At 38.2% G+C, this 16,859-nt stretch overlaps 1 protein-coding gene across 1 annotated transcript in view; it reads left to right on the forward strand.

The window, feature by feature from the left end:
- The first annotated feature begins 828 nt into the window (after positions 1-828).
- LOC118278573 (uncharacterized) overlaps positions 829-16,859 on the forward strand; it is a 93,679-nt gene continuing 77,648 nt past the window's right edge. Inside the window, 3 exon segments of the mRNA XM_050703352.1 lie at positions 829-1,424; positions 15,293-15,434; positions 16,278-16,387. Of these exon segments, the coding sequence (XP_050559309.1) occupies positions 1,404-1,424; positions 15,293-15,434; positions 16,278-16,387 (273 nt within the window). The 5' untranslated portion in view covers positions 829-1,403.

A 16,859-nucleotide genomic window follows, 5' to 3' on the forward strand; every position in this document is an offset into this window, starting at 1 on the left:
CTTACTTGTACTATGGCAATCTTTATTTACGTAAAAAATATGTATAGAAACTGTTTTCGTTGTGTGCGTGAGAATCTTGGTGTGAGTGTAGGGTTGTCACCTGCTTCGTGAATTAGTTTTAATTTTTAATTTCATGTTATTTTATTTTAAGTTTTATGTTATAATTGTTAAATTATTGGTTTTTAGCGTGATAATGTTGAATTTGTTGCAAAAATACTAACTAATTTGAAAATATTGCATTAAGATGAAAACATTTAATTCGACTCAATGATATGCAATTAATGTATATTTTACATTGCATTCATTAAATAATGTTTACTTAACTACCTAATTATAAAGTCTAACTGCCGTGCTCAGAGTCATTTAATGGTTCCTTATCAGTTGTTTTCTGAAGAAAATCGTTACTAAGCAATAGATTTAGTATACATTAAATGTCTTTGAGCACGGCAGTAAGTGACAAACATTATGACAATGAAAATTAATTTTTAAACATTAAAAAATATACATTATTACAATATTCAATGAAGTTTATATTAATAAAAAATGTTAATGAAGACGTACAAACAAAAAAAATGCTAAGCCTACTCGAATATTTGCCAATAAAAATACCTACAAACGCTAAATTTTGAAAATAAACCTTCAATCAACGTCACAAATACAAGGTCAACAGCTTTCATTAATAACAGAGATAAAACAGCAATAATAAACAATTTCTACTAAAATCAAAATAAAATATTAAATAAAAGAAATTTCGAAATCACAAAGCAGCCCTACAAGTCAACGTGTGAGCGGGCAAGAGAATACGAAACGAAAACGAACACAGATACGGTTTGGCCGCGAAGCGACATGGCCGCGCGCGGTTACAACACTACGCGCGCTCGTGTTTTCACTCAAACCTCACGAAAATCGCCATATTGTTTCATTGTCAACTATTATTTATAATTACCAAAACATTTCCTCAACTAAACATTGTGAAAATTCCGTTTAAACTCCAAATATAAACGTATTATGTCAATCGGTAGATGTCACCATTACCAGTTAACGATAATTATTGTAATATTTTATTATTTATCTCGCTTTATCACGATCAACGATTCGTTGCGGACGTGTGTGTCAATTTGAAAAATCGGAAATTGTGTGTTTTAAATAATTAAATAAGTACGTATGTCTGTGTACATTAAAAATACGTGTGCGCGAGTGTTACTAAAAATATTACATTCGTGAAAATAACAATTTTAGTGTTATAATAATCTGTGTTGTGATAATTTTAGTGCAATGTTCTTGTGCGTCCGTTGAAAAGGAATGCATTTATGTATAAAAAGCCATTGTTTTTAATAAATATTCTCGCAAAATGTGTGTGATTGTGTAGTGATGAATTATCCTTTGTGTATCGGATTGTAAAAATGGATAAACCCTCATTCAAGGTACGGCATTACTTTTTAATAACTCAGATAATCTTTTGATTTATAAATTCAAACATTATGACGAGCGGTCGATACGAGTGCGTTTTTTATTTACGTAATTTGCATATATCGATTATGATTTGTTGTGTTTATGTTGTTTTAAAATGACGTGGAATACGTGTTAATTGCATTATAAGCCTTTGTGTATTATTTAAATCGATACGTGTTGAGTGATCAGATAATATCGGGAGTCAAAATACTCGAGTAAACGCGTGACGTCATCTATTGTCTTCTCGCTAGCTCGTACGAATCATTCCCACCGAACGGATTTCTTTACATTTGTTTTGAAACAAAAACTTATCAAGCATTGACTATTAAACTTTAATAATTGAACATTAATAAATAATATTTCAGTCATTAGAAGATTGTTGAAAGATAAGTAAATACGTAAAAGTATTTGAAAGAAATTATTATTATTACTCCACTGTACCCTGCCGTGTCCGCCATATCAGCAACTACTAGTGATGTGGCGCAATAATAAAATTATCGACATCGATGTTACGAAATTTCAATTAAGTTTAACGTTTTATGATTTTTTATTCATTTTAGAGTTTATGGTTTTTGTATGATCGATTAGTCACCGGTTGATTTATCGACCTCGTTTTATCGTTGGCAATACCATTTTTATAAATGTTATTCTGGCATTAAATGAAATGTTTAGACGTTTTTTGTGGAGTTAGACATATTTTTATTTTTTTGAATTTATGAAGATCGATTGAATTTTGTATATTAAGAATTCGATTTCAACATTCCTACTCTTATCTCGTCGAGATTGATTTGAAATTTAAATTACTCGATCCATATTATATCGAGTTAATTAACTAACGACGTCGAGTGTGTTTAGTGATGACATATTGCCAACAAAGTAAACAAACGTTATTTAAAAACAAATATTTTCGTAATTTTAACTTTTATTTTCGTACTTATGACTGGAGCGAGTGTATTTTTGTGCAGGCACGCTTCAGTAGGTCATTTCGGTACTAAATATTTAAATCATTGTCTAAATAAAGTTAACGCGACCCGGTTTTTGACTGCCATCTTGGATAAAACTACTTAAAACTTTAGAATTAGATACATAAACAGAGATATATTATGTTTTACTGACAACACAAGGGCTGTATCTCACGCACCTGTCTCGTTTGTTTATTCTCAGCTAATTTTTACACAAATAACCAATAAAACCCACTTCGTTATGTGTTTTCTCTGGCTAATATTGTTAACAAGTGATGACGTAGCTCGCTCGCCATTCAACGGCGTTTATAATAAGATTTTTGTCCATTTTAAAATCATTCGCCAACGCAGCGCGAGAATACTTCGGATAATCTGCGACCCATAAACCCTAAATTAGAACATCTATTTATATGCACCATGTCTCACTCTAGGACTGTTTTATCACCGTTTAGTTTAATTTATTGAGCTATTGTTTTGTTTGAAGAAACTGTTGACTTGTTAGAAACGTTCTCGTTTTTATTTTAATCACGCCAGTGTGGAGATTTTGAAGTGACCCTCTTTTGTTTATCGGGTAAGATTATATCTTTGTACATAATAATTGTTTATTCGTTCGCGTATTATCAGTTAAGAGCTTAAGTAGGTATTTATTTAATGTGATTTAGCAGATTTTTGTATGTTCCAAGTAATTAATAATGCATAATCATTATTCAATTTACTTTTAAAAGAACACAATAGTTTTTGTCTTCGAAATAGAAGCTGTTTAAAAACATCGTTAATGAAGCAAAGAGGAAAATAAAACGAATGTAATGCTCACTGCACACAACACAGGTGAAGCCACGCTTCACTATCAGTTAAATTTAACCTTAGCAACAAAATAGAAACCGTATCTACTTGTGCTTATTTACGTAACGGTTTATGGGTCGCGCTGCTTCAAACAATCTTGATACTTAAGCCTGAACAGATAAAGATGGAATCGCCTTGATGCGACTCTGGCCGTATCAGTAGGCAGGCACGTAATGTCGGAAATAACAATATTTAATAAAAAAAAGTACAATAGCTTAATAAATATATTTCGGACTGACTTAATTATTGTTTTTATTTGAATAGCTATAGACTTGAATGTTTTAAAAGGGTAAAATAATTATAAATTAAAATGCCTATCAATGCCGTCTCTTGGTGTGAATTTATAATTTTATGTATTTTTTTCCTATAAAATCTTAAGAATGTAGTCTGATTTATTTCTAAGTTAATAAGAATTGCATAATATCGTTTATCGATCATAATGCTTAACTATCGATATCTATTGATCACATATCGATAACGACACCCCATCCCGCTATCTATGGTAGCCATTCTTTTCTTTTTTTATGGAGGCATAGGCATTCGATCCATTTTTTTTTACAATAAACTTAAGCATCCATTTTTTCTGCCAATAGCAAAGTATTTTAAACAAATATAGCAGTTACGATAGTTAATTATTGTTTAAAAATATATTTCATTGTAAAATATCGAACAAAAAGATTCCATGAAGTTCTACAATCTTGTTAGTGCGAAATTCACTCTTATGTCTGTGAGCATACGGTTCTAGATACGAATGAAATGTGGGTGATTATTCTAGAATAACGCTTAATAGGTAAAAATAACAGTATTAGCTAATATTATATTCTGTTATTGTGTTTAGATGTTTGCTATGGTTTTCCCCCACAAATATCTAATAGCGGCCATTTTAATTTATCTATAGTTATTTTTACAAGTATCTAAGTATTCATTTACCCTATTTATTTTTGCATGCATGCATATGGCAATAGGCTCAACCCCTATTACATGGGACTTATAACACAAATGGTGAAAAGTGGATGTACATTGTATACCGGCATTACGTGTCGTAATGTGCACCTCTGCCTACCATTTCGGGGATAAAAGGCGTGACGTTGCGTTGTTATTTTTGCGTTTTCTTCGAAACCTAGTACAAATGAGACTTTTTCCCGAGTTGTCTGGACTTTCTAACGTGCTTTTCCACAAAAAATGTTCTATGTAGCTATGCTACGAGGATATAATAGCTAAACTGTGAAACTATGTGTCCGTTACCACTGATACTAAGCTATGTATCTGTGCGAGGAAGATGCACAACTCGGATATTCGATGTATCAATAGTAGATAACACGCATCTTTCCATATAAAAAACATAGCTTATCTGACTCCGTTTCTACCAGTTGTAAGCTATGTGTACCAATGAACATGATTGGTGGAAGCCAAACGCATCCACAGCAACGTAACATAGCACATCTCTGGTGGAAAAGTAGTCTGGGGGCCTACTCTAATTCAACGAACAAACGAAAAAACTTCGCAGATTGCATACAACAATTCTATTAATTGCGAACTTTGGTGAACAAAAATGAACGAATGAAATGAAGATAAATAAATAGGTTTTGATATGAAATTAAAAATAAAACGTTATTTCAAGTAATTCTATTAGTACATCAATAAAATGTACGGCTGAAGATTAAACGAAACTTCGCATTCGAGAACCGGAGTAGGTTTTAAACCCTGATTACACGCAGGCAATATTTTCCTGCAATTTGCCCTCAAGTACTGGTCTGAATAAACTGTTTCGAAGTGACCTCGACGTAACTGGTAGATCAATAACTAACTAGCTACTACAATAAATAATTAATCTATCAATATGGAAGGTACTTTCTATTCCGTTTTGTTGGTCACTTCGATTCCTGAGTAGGGTAAAGGTATAACGTAGTTTTACCGACTTCAAAAATAGGAGGAGGCACCGGCTTCTTACCTAGCAGTGGGTGGATAGCCTATCAGTACTTATAATAGTCACTTTTTGCTTTTTGGTTTTCTAAACGCAGTTTTTTTTAGTGTTGTTCGTGGTTTCGTTCGCGTTTTGGAGACTTTTTACAGACTTCAAAAAAGGTTTTCTGTTTGACCTGTATGTACCTATCACGATTGGACTTTAAAAAGTGTAGTCGGCTTATTTGAACGTAGCTGTAATTTACTGAAAATTATTTTAAATTGAAATAATCACTATCTCCATCATCTATCTTTATACCAAAATTCATTACAATCGTTTCAGCCGTTTCAGCGTAAAAGCGTACATGTGTAACGTGTTTTTGCAAATTGCAAGTTTTTTTTATTTGAAACTTTTCTCTTGATAAGTTTCTTGCAATGTTTAAAACCTAAATCGTATATTTGAGTGTTTCGAGCTTTCTAGTCGTCAATATTTTATACACAAATGAAACTAAGCCTCTATACCTCAAGGGGTAGGCAGAGGTGTTCAATGTTCGAGTCGCTTACACACTTCGCGCAGCGGTGTTGTGATAGGATTAAATAAAATCAATAATTTAATATTAGACGTAACGTTACGCTTGTTTTTACTTGTGGGCATGAGTAGAGATGTACATCTGTGGTCATAAGTGCATTCTGCATTACTTTTGAAGAATGCTATTTGGCAATACTTTAATTGTATGTAAAATAAGAACATTTAAGTGTGGGAGAGCCATGCTTCGACACGAATGGGCCGGCTCGACCGGAGTGATGCCACGGCCGAGCAGAAAACTGTCGTGAAACAACGCTTGCGTTATGTTGCCCTTCCCAATCAATGATTCCCCAACAACCTTTAAATTCCTAACCCCCAAAAGGCAACGCACTTGTAACGCCTCTAGTGTTTCGGGTATCCATGGGCGGCGGCGATTGCTTACCAACTAAGGGCTACCACAAAATAGAAATAGAACATAGTTATTTATTCACATTGTATATAAAAAAATCAAAGTTAGTGGATAATATTTTGAGAAGAACGTTGTTGTGAAAGTTTGGGCGCCGCTGGCTAGCGATCCCTAAACCAATATACGGGTGTTACATTAGAGAATAGGGTTTCAACGTAGGGCTGCCACGCAAGCCAATCATTTTGTTATTTTTTTAAATAATATTAATTTAAGAGGCACTTTTGTTTTACCTGGAGAGTAAGACTAGAATGTAAGAAAAACAGTTTTTTTTAACGTTGATAAGTCTGCGTTTGGCCACCAACCCGCTTACTGCCAGGACGGCGAAGCGAAGATGTGGCCGAAGATGGAGCACACAGACTTAGAAAGTACCTATTTACTTTGACCTTGAAAAATATCTCAGGAAAGATATAATTATTATAATAAGATAGAATTATTTGTACCATACCATTATAAATAAAATATTGCAGGCAATACAAGAAAATAATTTTAAAAGTAAATAAATAAGCAAGAGCGCTATAAAGACCAGTGCTCAGCTAAAATGCCGTAGCCCCAGTATGGCTACAAATAGAGTTGAATAACCGAGGCTATGGACGAGCTAGTTAGGTATTGGGTCTGCAGCTCTGCAGCAGTACGAACGGGATGGTGTGTTAGTCAGCAAGAGTCTGAGGAAACCTGTGCTTATTATTTCTAATTATAGTTAAGTTTAAAATCGCCAACTCGCATTGAGTAAGCGTGGCGATTAATGCTCAAACCTTCTCTGTGTGAGAAGAGGCCTTTGATCAGCAGTGGCCACTAACAGGCTGTTGATGATTATTTTGTTCTTAAATGTTTATTTTATCATTATAACTAGGTACTTCGTCAATATGTTACATGTTAGCTGATTAATAAAAACCTTCTTTGTTTGAGAAGAGGCCTTTGGTCAACAGTGGCCACTTATAGACTGTTGATGTATAACTCCTCAGAATTTGCCGGTGTCCATTGGCGGTGCTTACCATCAGGTGTAGATTATTCTACACACTCAGCAGTAGAATATCAGTAGCTAACTGATAATAATCATAATAACCTGATTGCATGTTAAATAGTTATCCCTACCGATGTAAAGTCAAATATTACTTCACCCTTTGGCGAGCCTATACTCGATCGATTCGTGTTCACAGACCGTATTAAAATTATAATACATTTAAATATTGTTTCCGCTTGTCGTATTGAACATATGTGTGGCTACCGAGCGTGGTGTGTGCGGTTGGAATCTCGAGTGAGGTTTCTCGTGAAAAAAAAAAATACATTTTTCTACGTAGTTGATAACGATTCGAAGTCAAAGTCCAATAATTTATTCTAATTAAACCATAAATAGGTACTTTTGAAATGTCAACTAATGTAGTCTGTCAGTGAAGCTAGGTGCTCGTTCTAAAGTGTAGCTTCGAATGGAGAAGAACGAGAAAGAAACTCCATTCGTTACTCTTTTAAAAAATATATGTTTACAATTTCTCTGATATTTTTTTCCCAATCAATAAGTGTACATAAACTTACATTGACTACAATCGTTCATATTATTATCAGTAATTGTTAAACGCACCTTTTCACTTTATTTGACTCAGAAATCGAACCGACATTTTCTCGACCTCGACATACTTGTAATCACTTAATAGACGAAAACGACCCTTTTCACGTAACTTTTTACCACGTCACACACAACTCCCCCTTTTATCACAAGTCGGTTAAGCATCCTGACACCCCTGACACGGCCCGTAGTTCACGGTCGTACATTTTGAAAAGCCGTGCGAGCGAGCGAGACGGCACGACTCTACCTAAACTCTTCACACTAAAGGTTGGCCGAAATATGTCCCAAATTATTATTTATTCCCGTTTTCCAAGAATAAAATGTAATAAAAATAGATTAAATGTATGTACCTATGTGTATATAAAACGTATGTAAAGAAAACACTTAGTACATAGGTAATAAAGACTAGATTAGGCTGATCTAGGGTTTGTTTTTCTCACCCCTTATTACATGAGACTCGTATTATAATAACTGGTGAAAAGTGGGTGTTACATTGTATAGTATATGTACAGCTCTATCTTGGATAAAATAGCGTGATTATATGTTTTGTTTCATCTTGCTAAAGTAAGCATGAGTAGGTACGGGGTGATTTTCAGTCAGTAACAGTCTGACATTCCCTCTCGCGTTAGAAGCCAAGCTCAAGGCGGGAGAAGCCATTGGATGATTATCCTACCTTCAAAAGTTGGGCCAGCTCGACTGGAAGGATACCACGGCCTCACAGAAAATCGGCGTGAAATAACGCTTGCGTTGTGTGCCCCTAACCCCGCAAAAAGTCCAGCAACGCATTTCTAACTCGTGAAGTGTTTGCAATCGGCGCCGTTCATTGGCGGGACGGGTCTATGAGCGGAGCCGATTGCTTACCATAATTTTTATATGGGACAAGCCCGCCACAACGTACCAAAACCGAGCAAATACATAATTTCTACATATAAATCGTACCAATAACTAAGTGACGTCACGCGACATTTCAAACAACAAATCGAAATATCAATATTATCTTCGAAAATATTTATTTCCCTAGGAAAATAAATAAAATACGTGTCTAATATTTTAAAATAATCTACAAGACATTGAAATAATAATTACTCATCTACTCTATTATACAGTCACCGAAAATGTGATTGAGCATCAGATACTTGACTGTTGAGGATTAGAGGATATCAATATAATAGGTGCAAAAAAATGCATTGGGTTTTTCAATTACGAATTTCCCCGTAACAGCACGGAGTCAAAATAAGGATGGCGACTTTGGTGACTAATGTGATCAAAATAAACATGAATGTGACTAGCTAATTCTTATACTTGTGTTTTATTTTGTCTACACTAGCTACTTCATGCGGTTTCACTTGCTCAGCTTTTTTTTAAGAGGGGGAAAACCAATCCAATGATTGGTGTATGGGCCTTGCGTGAGGCGGGAGGGAGTGTCAGACTCTTACTGACTAAAAACTACCCCATCCTACTCCTGCTTTTCGAGCCGGAGCCCCGGTAAATCTGCTAGGTAATCCGCAGCACCGGGTGTTTTATTTAGTCAGCTACTGTCGCGCGGTTCACTACTCGGCTCCTGTTGATCGTAGCGTAATGTTTTATAGCCTATAAGCCTTCGATAAATGCACTATCCAACACAAACATTATATTCAGATCGGACCAATAGTTTCAGAGATTGGCTTGTTCAAACAAACCAACTCTTTAGCTTAGTAATTAGTACAGAGGACATCACGCCTTATTACTCCAAAGAGGTAGACAGAGTACATAATGTAATAATGTTGTTTCAAATCGTTTCGCGTAATTTTTTTCTATAACTTTGGGGCTACACCTGACAAGAGACAGATGACAGAAGTCGCACATAGACGACAAGCAAATCAACGGATGACGTCATAAAAATCCTACATCCCACATGTGAAGTTTACGTGCGAATAAACATGGATAGAAAATCCCAACGAATAACAGTTGGGCAGAAAGCCCGCCAGGCATGATCACCTCGCCTGGTCGGAGGATCCTTCTTTTCTTAGGGAACTTTACTCTCTGTTCCTTAAAACTGCTAAGGAGTTTTCTGGCCCAATCATGCCGAAGCATGGCTCTCCCACACTTAATAACTACTGCAGTTCTTTTTATTTAGACTGGCTACAATTTCATACTCAAAGTCAAAGTCAAAACATTTCAATTAATCCTAAATTAGGCACTTTTGAAACGTCAAATTGAATTGTCCGTCAGTGAAGCTAGGCGCTCGTTCCAAAGTGTTCTCTGTTTTGTTACTATACAATGATAAAAAAAAACTTTTACCTACCTACCTAGTTATTATTTTTCCCGGAAACAACACCGTACCTAGAAAAAATAATAATACCACGCAGTTTGGATTTGTGCTCAATGTATTGCGGGATCCCCTATAACAATAGGACGGTAATTGAAGAGAAGGGGTGCGTTCTGCTTGTCCTTTGAGGGGAAATAAGCGTGATAATACTGTTAATTTTACTTTAGTGTTGGACATTATAAATTTAATGTACACCTCTGCCAACTCTTTTTGAAAAATAGTATTATACCTAAGGCATTAGGCTTAGTAGTAGTACTAGGTTATAATTTTCCGGAGCTGCGGACTACCTAGCGGGTTTACCGGGGCTCCGGCTCGAAAAACAGGAGTAGGAACGGGGTGGTTTTTAGTCAGTAAGAGACTGACACTCCCTCTCGCCTCGCCCTGGCGAGAGAAGACATTGGATGATTTTTCCTATAAAAAAAGGTTATAATTTTCGAAGTAAGCTCACATTCTCGCCTGTCATTGGTTGAGAGATAAGAATTTAAAGTACCTAGTAATGAAACGTCATTTAAAATCGATATACCTACATAATTATTTACGAAAGTATTTGTAATGTTTTAATCTACAAGACGGACATTGAAATAAAAATTTGTCATCTACCCTGTTCGTACTTTTTATTGTTTTTGAGTCTTTGACTGCCTATAGAAAACTGTTGAAGGTAAATCCTCCGCTAACGTCGGTCACCGGTGACCACCACGGCGTTCTATGTGTTAAGCAAAATGCATGGATGCAAGCATTAGTCTTTACTACGTCACTTATTGTCATTTGTATGCATTTTTCAAGTGACGCTACGTGTGCAATATTTAGACCAATGTCCAAAAACTTGTCGGAGGCCCAATTCAACCCTTCCCAATCCCCGATTCCCGAACAACAACCCTTAAATTCCTAACCCCCAAAAGCCGGCAACGCACTTGTAACGCCTCTGGTGTTTCAAATGTCCATGGGCGGCGGCGATTGCTTACCATCAGGTGATACGTCTGCTCGTTTCATAAAAAAACTTTCAGCGAAATAGCTTCACTCACAGAATCTTTCAAAATGATCATTGAACTTGCAAAGATACGTAGCTGACAACCGTATACCTATCCCTTTCACTCGTACGGCGCCGTCTCCCTCTAACCAAGCCGGTACAATTTTATATTTTATTGATTCTCAATTCAAAGTGTTTGAAAAGTACCGTTAGTGTGTCGAGCAGATACTTTTTTTGTTCTTTTTTTGAATTTTTCTGTTAATGTCTTTATGTTTGGTGCAGTGGTTGCGAAGTCGACTGGTGAAGGCGTGGTCCTATAGTTAGTTTTTTTTTCTTTTTTGGTATGATACAATTGTACACCAGTATTTACAGTAGTCAGTTAGATATAATACAACCATGCAAACACCGAAACAGCCTGGGATGCACCAGGGACATGAACAATTGTCTTATATCCCGTAACAAAATTTATCAGAGAAGATATTTAATGAGAATCGAACTCATGACCTCATGCTAGCCAGTCGCACTTGCTTACCACTTGACCAACGACGCAAACAGTTACTCTGGCTTTCCTTATTTACATTTTACGAATAAAAACTCCATTTTGACAAAATTGTTTCAAAGTTTTCGTTAGAAACAAAACAAAATATATACTTTTTCCTCGTACCTACCTACCTACTGGGAATCTCGATAAGTGAATACGTTGTTTTTACCTTCCGAGAAGTACAGAATAAACAGCAGCTCATGTAGTGTAGATGTCCAGTCAACTGATGGTAGCGAGGTTCACTGTCCAGTGACACACGTACGCTGGTATCGTCATGAGCTAATGTTCACATGTAAACAGCAGCTTATGTAGTGTAGATGTTCAGTCAACTGATGGTAGCGAGGTTCACTGTCCAGTGACACACGTACGCTGGTATCGTCATGAGCTAAAGTTCACATGTAAACAGCAGCTCATGTACTGTAGATGTTCAGTCAACTGATGGTAGCGAGGTTCACTGTCCAGTGACACACGTACGCTGGTATCGTCATGAGCTAAAGTTCACATGTAAACAGCAGCTCATGTAGTGTAGATGTCCAGTCAACTGATGGTAGCGAGGTTCACTGTTCAGTGACACACGTACGCTGGTATCGTCATGAGCTAATGTTCACATGTAAACAGCAGCTCATGTAGTGTAGATGTCCAGTCAACTGGTGGTAGCGAGGTTCACTGTCCAGTGACACACGTACGCTGGTATCGCCATGAGCTAATGTTCACATGTAAACAGCAGCTCATGTAGTGTAGATGTCCAGTCAACTGATGGTAGCGAGGTTCACTGTCCAGTGACACACGTACGCTGGTATCGTCATGAGCTAATGTTGCCATGTAAACAGCAGCTCATGTAGTGTAGATGTCCAGTCAACTGATGGTAGCGAGGTTCACTGTCCAGGCGAAACACGTACTTAGGTATCGTTATGAGCTAATGTTCACATGTAAATAGCAGCTCATTTACTGTAGATGTCCAGTCTACTGATGGTAGCGAGGTTCACTGTCCAGTGACACATGTACGCTAGTATCGTCATGAGCTAATATTGATACGTAAACAGCAGCTCATGTAGTGTAGATGTCCAGTCAACTGATAGTAGCGAGGTTCACTGTCCAGTGACACATGTACGCTAGTATCGTCATGAGCTAATGTTCACATGTAAACAGCAGCTTATGTAGTGTAGATGTCCAGTCAACTGGTGGTAGCGAGGTTCACTGTCCAGTGACACACGTAGGCACACTTTTTTTTTTGAGGGGTAAAATCATCCAATGACTTCTTTCGCCTTGGGCAAGGCGAAAGGGAGTGTCAGACTCTAACTGACTAAAAACCACCCCGTTCCTACTCCTGCTTGTCGAGCCGGAGCCCCGCTAAGGCCGCTAGGTAGTCCGCAGCTCCGGATCAGGCATCAGTCCTACTGGGCCCCATCTGTGGTGGTCTGATGGCTCTTTGAGGCGCGTGCGGAACGCGCCCGGTAAACTTGCTGGATGGTTTCAGCGAGTTTACCGGGGCTCCAGCTCGAAAAGCAGTAAAAGTCTGACACTCTCGCCTCGCCCAAGACGGGGAAGACATTTGACGATTTACCCCCTTAAAAAAAGTGTTGAGATCATGGCAAACCCTTCTTAAGTAGAGGAGGCTCATAGTCCAGCAGTGGACTGTCATCTGTGATGATGTGGCAACAACAGCTCATTGATTGAATTGATTATAGTATGAAGATGATAAATGACAATTATTTGAGCAGCATGTGTTGGATAGTCGCCAGAGTTTGTTGGAGTCGTCTGCGCTGCATGTGCATCTCCGGTGCAATATGAAGTGCAGTGACACATCTCTGGCTTTTTTGCGGGACTTGGCGTGTCAAAAGCTTATTTCAAAGTCAAAGAAATTGCTTTGAGCATTTATTTCTATTATTTCTTAATTTGTCACTTTTAAAACGACAAATTAAATTGTCCGTCAGTGAAACTATAGATGCTCGTATGTATGTATGTAGCTGTGTAGTAAGTGTAGCTTCAAATTGAGAAGAACGACGTCTACGCAATTTTTTTAAGGTTCCGTTGTCAACAAGGAACCCTTATTATATGTATAGTTTAGATATGTCTGTCTGTGTATTAATACAAACCAATCAAACCGCTTGTCTGTTTTAGCTTCAGTTCAAAAATTACTAGTTGTAATTTAATTTTACCTAATTTAAACCACCCCGTTCCGGTAACCCGCCAGGCAGTCCGCATCGCAATAAAAACCAAAATCTATCAATTTTGAACCTTAATCTCTACTTATAATAAAAATAATTAGTAATCAAAGTTACACATACATCGAGAGCTGAATGCACTAGACTATACGTTAGTACCTAGAACTAGCCACTATTGATTACCTAGATACACAGTACTCAACATCAATCTATGCATCACCAGTATAAACTGACCGTCGAATGTACGGAAAGACCATACAAAGCCAGACCATGGTAAACTGGATGTCTAGTATAGATGTATGAAACACCAGTATAATCTGACCGTCGAATGTTGGGGAACATCATACAAAGCGAGACCATGATACACTGGTTATGGTAAGTCCATATATAACCAGTATAAACTGACCGTCGAATGTTGGGGAAGATCATACAAAGCGAGGCCATGATACACTGGTTTGTTCAGGTCTATATATAACCAGTATAAACTGACCGTCGAATGTTCGGAGCGCTCATTCAAAGCGAGTCCATGATACACTGGTGTATTAATTGTCTGTAAAGCCACTTGATACCACGATACCACGGCCGTTGATTAAAATTTAAGTAGTTAAGATATCTTTAAGGGTTTTTGTTTGAAAGGGGGTAAGCAGGTGTAGTAGGCGGTATGGTGATGGATAGAACATATATATATATTGGGATTGTGACCACCTCTTTTCTTCCCGCGGGTGCCACAAATACGTCATATCTACGTATAAAACTTAGAAGTGACATCACGCGATATTTCAAACCAATAATATCGCTTTTTTTTTGATAATAAAATGCGGGATAATCCAATGAGATCTTCCGCCTTGGGCGAGGGGACAGGGAGTGTCAGACTCTTACTGACTAAACACCACCCCGTTCCTACTCCTGCCCTTCGAGTCGGAGCCCTGGTAAACTCCCTAGGTAGTCCGCAGCTCCAGATGTAGATTATAGTCTGGAATAACACATATTATGCTACTTCTTACCCGGTTACCGTGGTGAAACCGCTGGTAGAAGTTAATCTGTGTTTCCTACAAAATATAACTTGGGTGTCTTTAAGCCCCGATTGCACTGGTTGTCCTTAGGCAGGCGTGCTCCATCGTTCAGCCACATTATCGCTTACCACCAGGCGAGATGATGGCTAAACGCCATCCTGTTAAGGCTGCTGTTCCACTGACGCGAAGAGGAGCTTAGCGGTGCACGAATTGAACAATCTCCGCTCCGCTTCAATGGAAAAGATTTCGAGCATAGTGATTGGTGAATTCGTGCACCGCTAAGCTCCTTTACGTCCCGCTCCGTGTCCGTGGAACCGCAGCCTAAGTATAAAAAAAAAATAGGGCTGATGCCTAATCCGGAGCTGCGGACTACCTAGCGGGTTTACCGGGGCTCCGGCTCGACGGGCAGGAGTAGGAACGGGGTGGTTTTTAGTCAGTAAGAGTCTGACACTCCCTCTCGCCTCGCCCAAGGCGGGAGAAGTCACTGGATGATTTTCCACCTTCAAAAAAATAAAATAAAAAAAAGTATAAAAATAATAAAAAACAAATCTACGCATGTCCTAAAGCCCCCCATCTCTTGTTCCAGCTGGTGGGAGCCCCGTGTGGCCAGCACGGCCAGTACACCTTCTACAAGGCGCTCCGGCTAACGGGACCCTCGGAGAAGATCATAGCCATCGGGGACTTCTTCTTCGTCAAGGTCTGGCAGGATTCAGAGCTGGTGTCTATAGGTAAGGAGATTTTTATTTATTAATATTTAACTTGCAATGTTTGTGTGTGTAGTGGAATCTTGCAACTGAATTTGGAAGCAGATATCTCCAATTAATAATGGCAAAATTTTTATAAAGTAAGTATTAAACATGTTGTACTTATAGGTACATGCTTTAACTGCACGGTTGGCGCGGTGGCTGGGCAACTGGCTGCCGCGCAACGTGTCGCGGGTTCGATTCCCGCAACTCTTTGTGTGATCCACAGATTGTTGTTCCGGGTCTAGGTGTGTCATGTGCATGTGAAATTTTATGTTTGTAAACGCACCCACGACACAGGAGAAAATCCTAATGTGGGGCAACGTGTTTTTTTTAAAAAAAAAACATGTTCATGTTCCTAAGTCTGCGGCGAAATGTGACCAGTAAATCATCAACTACCTCGCGTACGCGGAAGGGCATCTTCGCGAAACACTTACGGATTAAAAATCACCCTGCTCTTACTTCTGCTTCGAGCTGGAGTCGCGGTAACCCGAAATCATGGGCAAAAGCTAAAAAATGTTCTGTATCCTTAGTATGAGTCTGCTTTACGCTTAAAGTAATCGAAATGAGAGCGCGTTTGGCGCTCTGATTTATCGATGCGAATCAACCAACCACGGCCTCACAGAAACCTGTCGTTGTGTGAGAGAGGTTACCGGAGGCCCAAATACCCCTTTCCCAATCCTCGATTCCCCAATAACCCTTAAATTACTAACCCCCAAAAGCCGGCAACGCGCTTGTAACGTCTCTGGTGTTTCGGGCGGCGGCGATTGCTTACCATCAGATGATCTGTCTGCTCGAATATCTTTAACATAGCCATGTCTTCTGCAGGCGAGCTCCAACTACTATGGACGGACCGCGTCTCCGACCAGACGCTGGTCAGTCTGCGGCTGTACTTCATGCCGGAGAACACTCCGGAAGGCAGGGGTCTACATGGCGAGGTGAGTTCTAGCGTTTAGAAGCTCTTTATCAATTCTTACCAATATTATAAATGCGATAGTTTCTGATTTTATTTGTATACTAGCTTCCGCCTGCGACTCCGTCCGCGCGGATGTTGGTCTTCGCGAGGAAATTTTATTTCTCCATTTTGAGTAACTCTGACAATGACATCTTATAAATATCTATTGGACCCAAATACGGCGAGGCCCATAATAATTAAAGAGATCCCTCTTTTGAGCTACTGCTGTTGAGCTCGCGTTCTGTAGAATAAAACTGAAAAATAAATGCGTGATGCCTGAACATATAGACAGACAGACAAAAAAAAATCAATTTGGGTTTGGTATCGATCCAGTAACACCCCCTACTATTTATTTTTTCTATATTTTCAATGTACAGAATTGACCCTTCTACAGATTTATTATAATATGAATGAATGAATGAATGAATGAATGAGAGTGTTATAAACGTAAGAGT

This window comes from Spodoptera frugiperda, chromosome 24 (genome assembly GCF_023101765.2).
Source record: "Spodoptera frugiperda isolate SF20-4 chromosome 24, AGI-APGP_CSIRO_Sfru_2.0, whole genome shotgun sequence".
NCBI classification, from domain to species: domain Eukaryota; kingdom Metazoa; phylum Arthropoda; class Insecta; order Lepidoptera; family Noctuidae; genus Spodoptera; species Spodoptera frugiperda.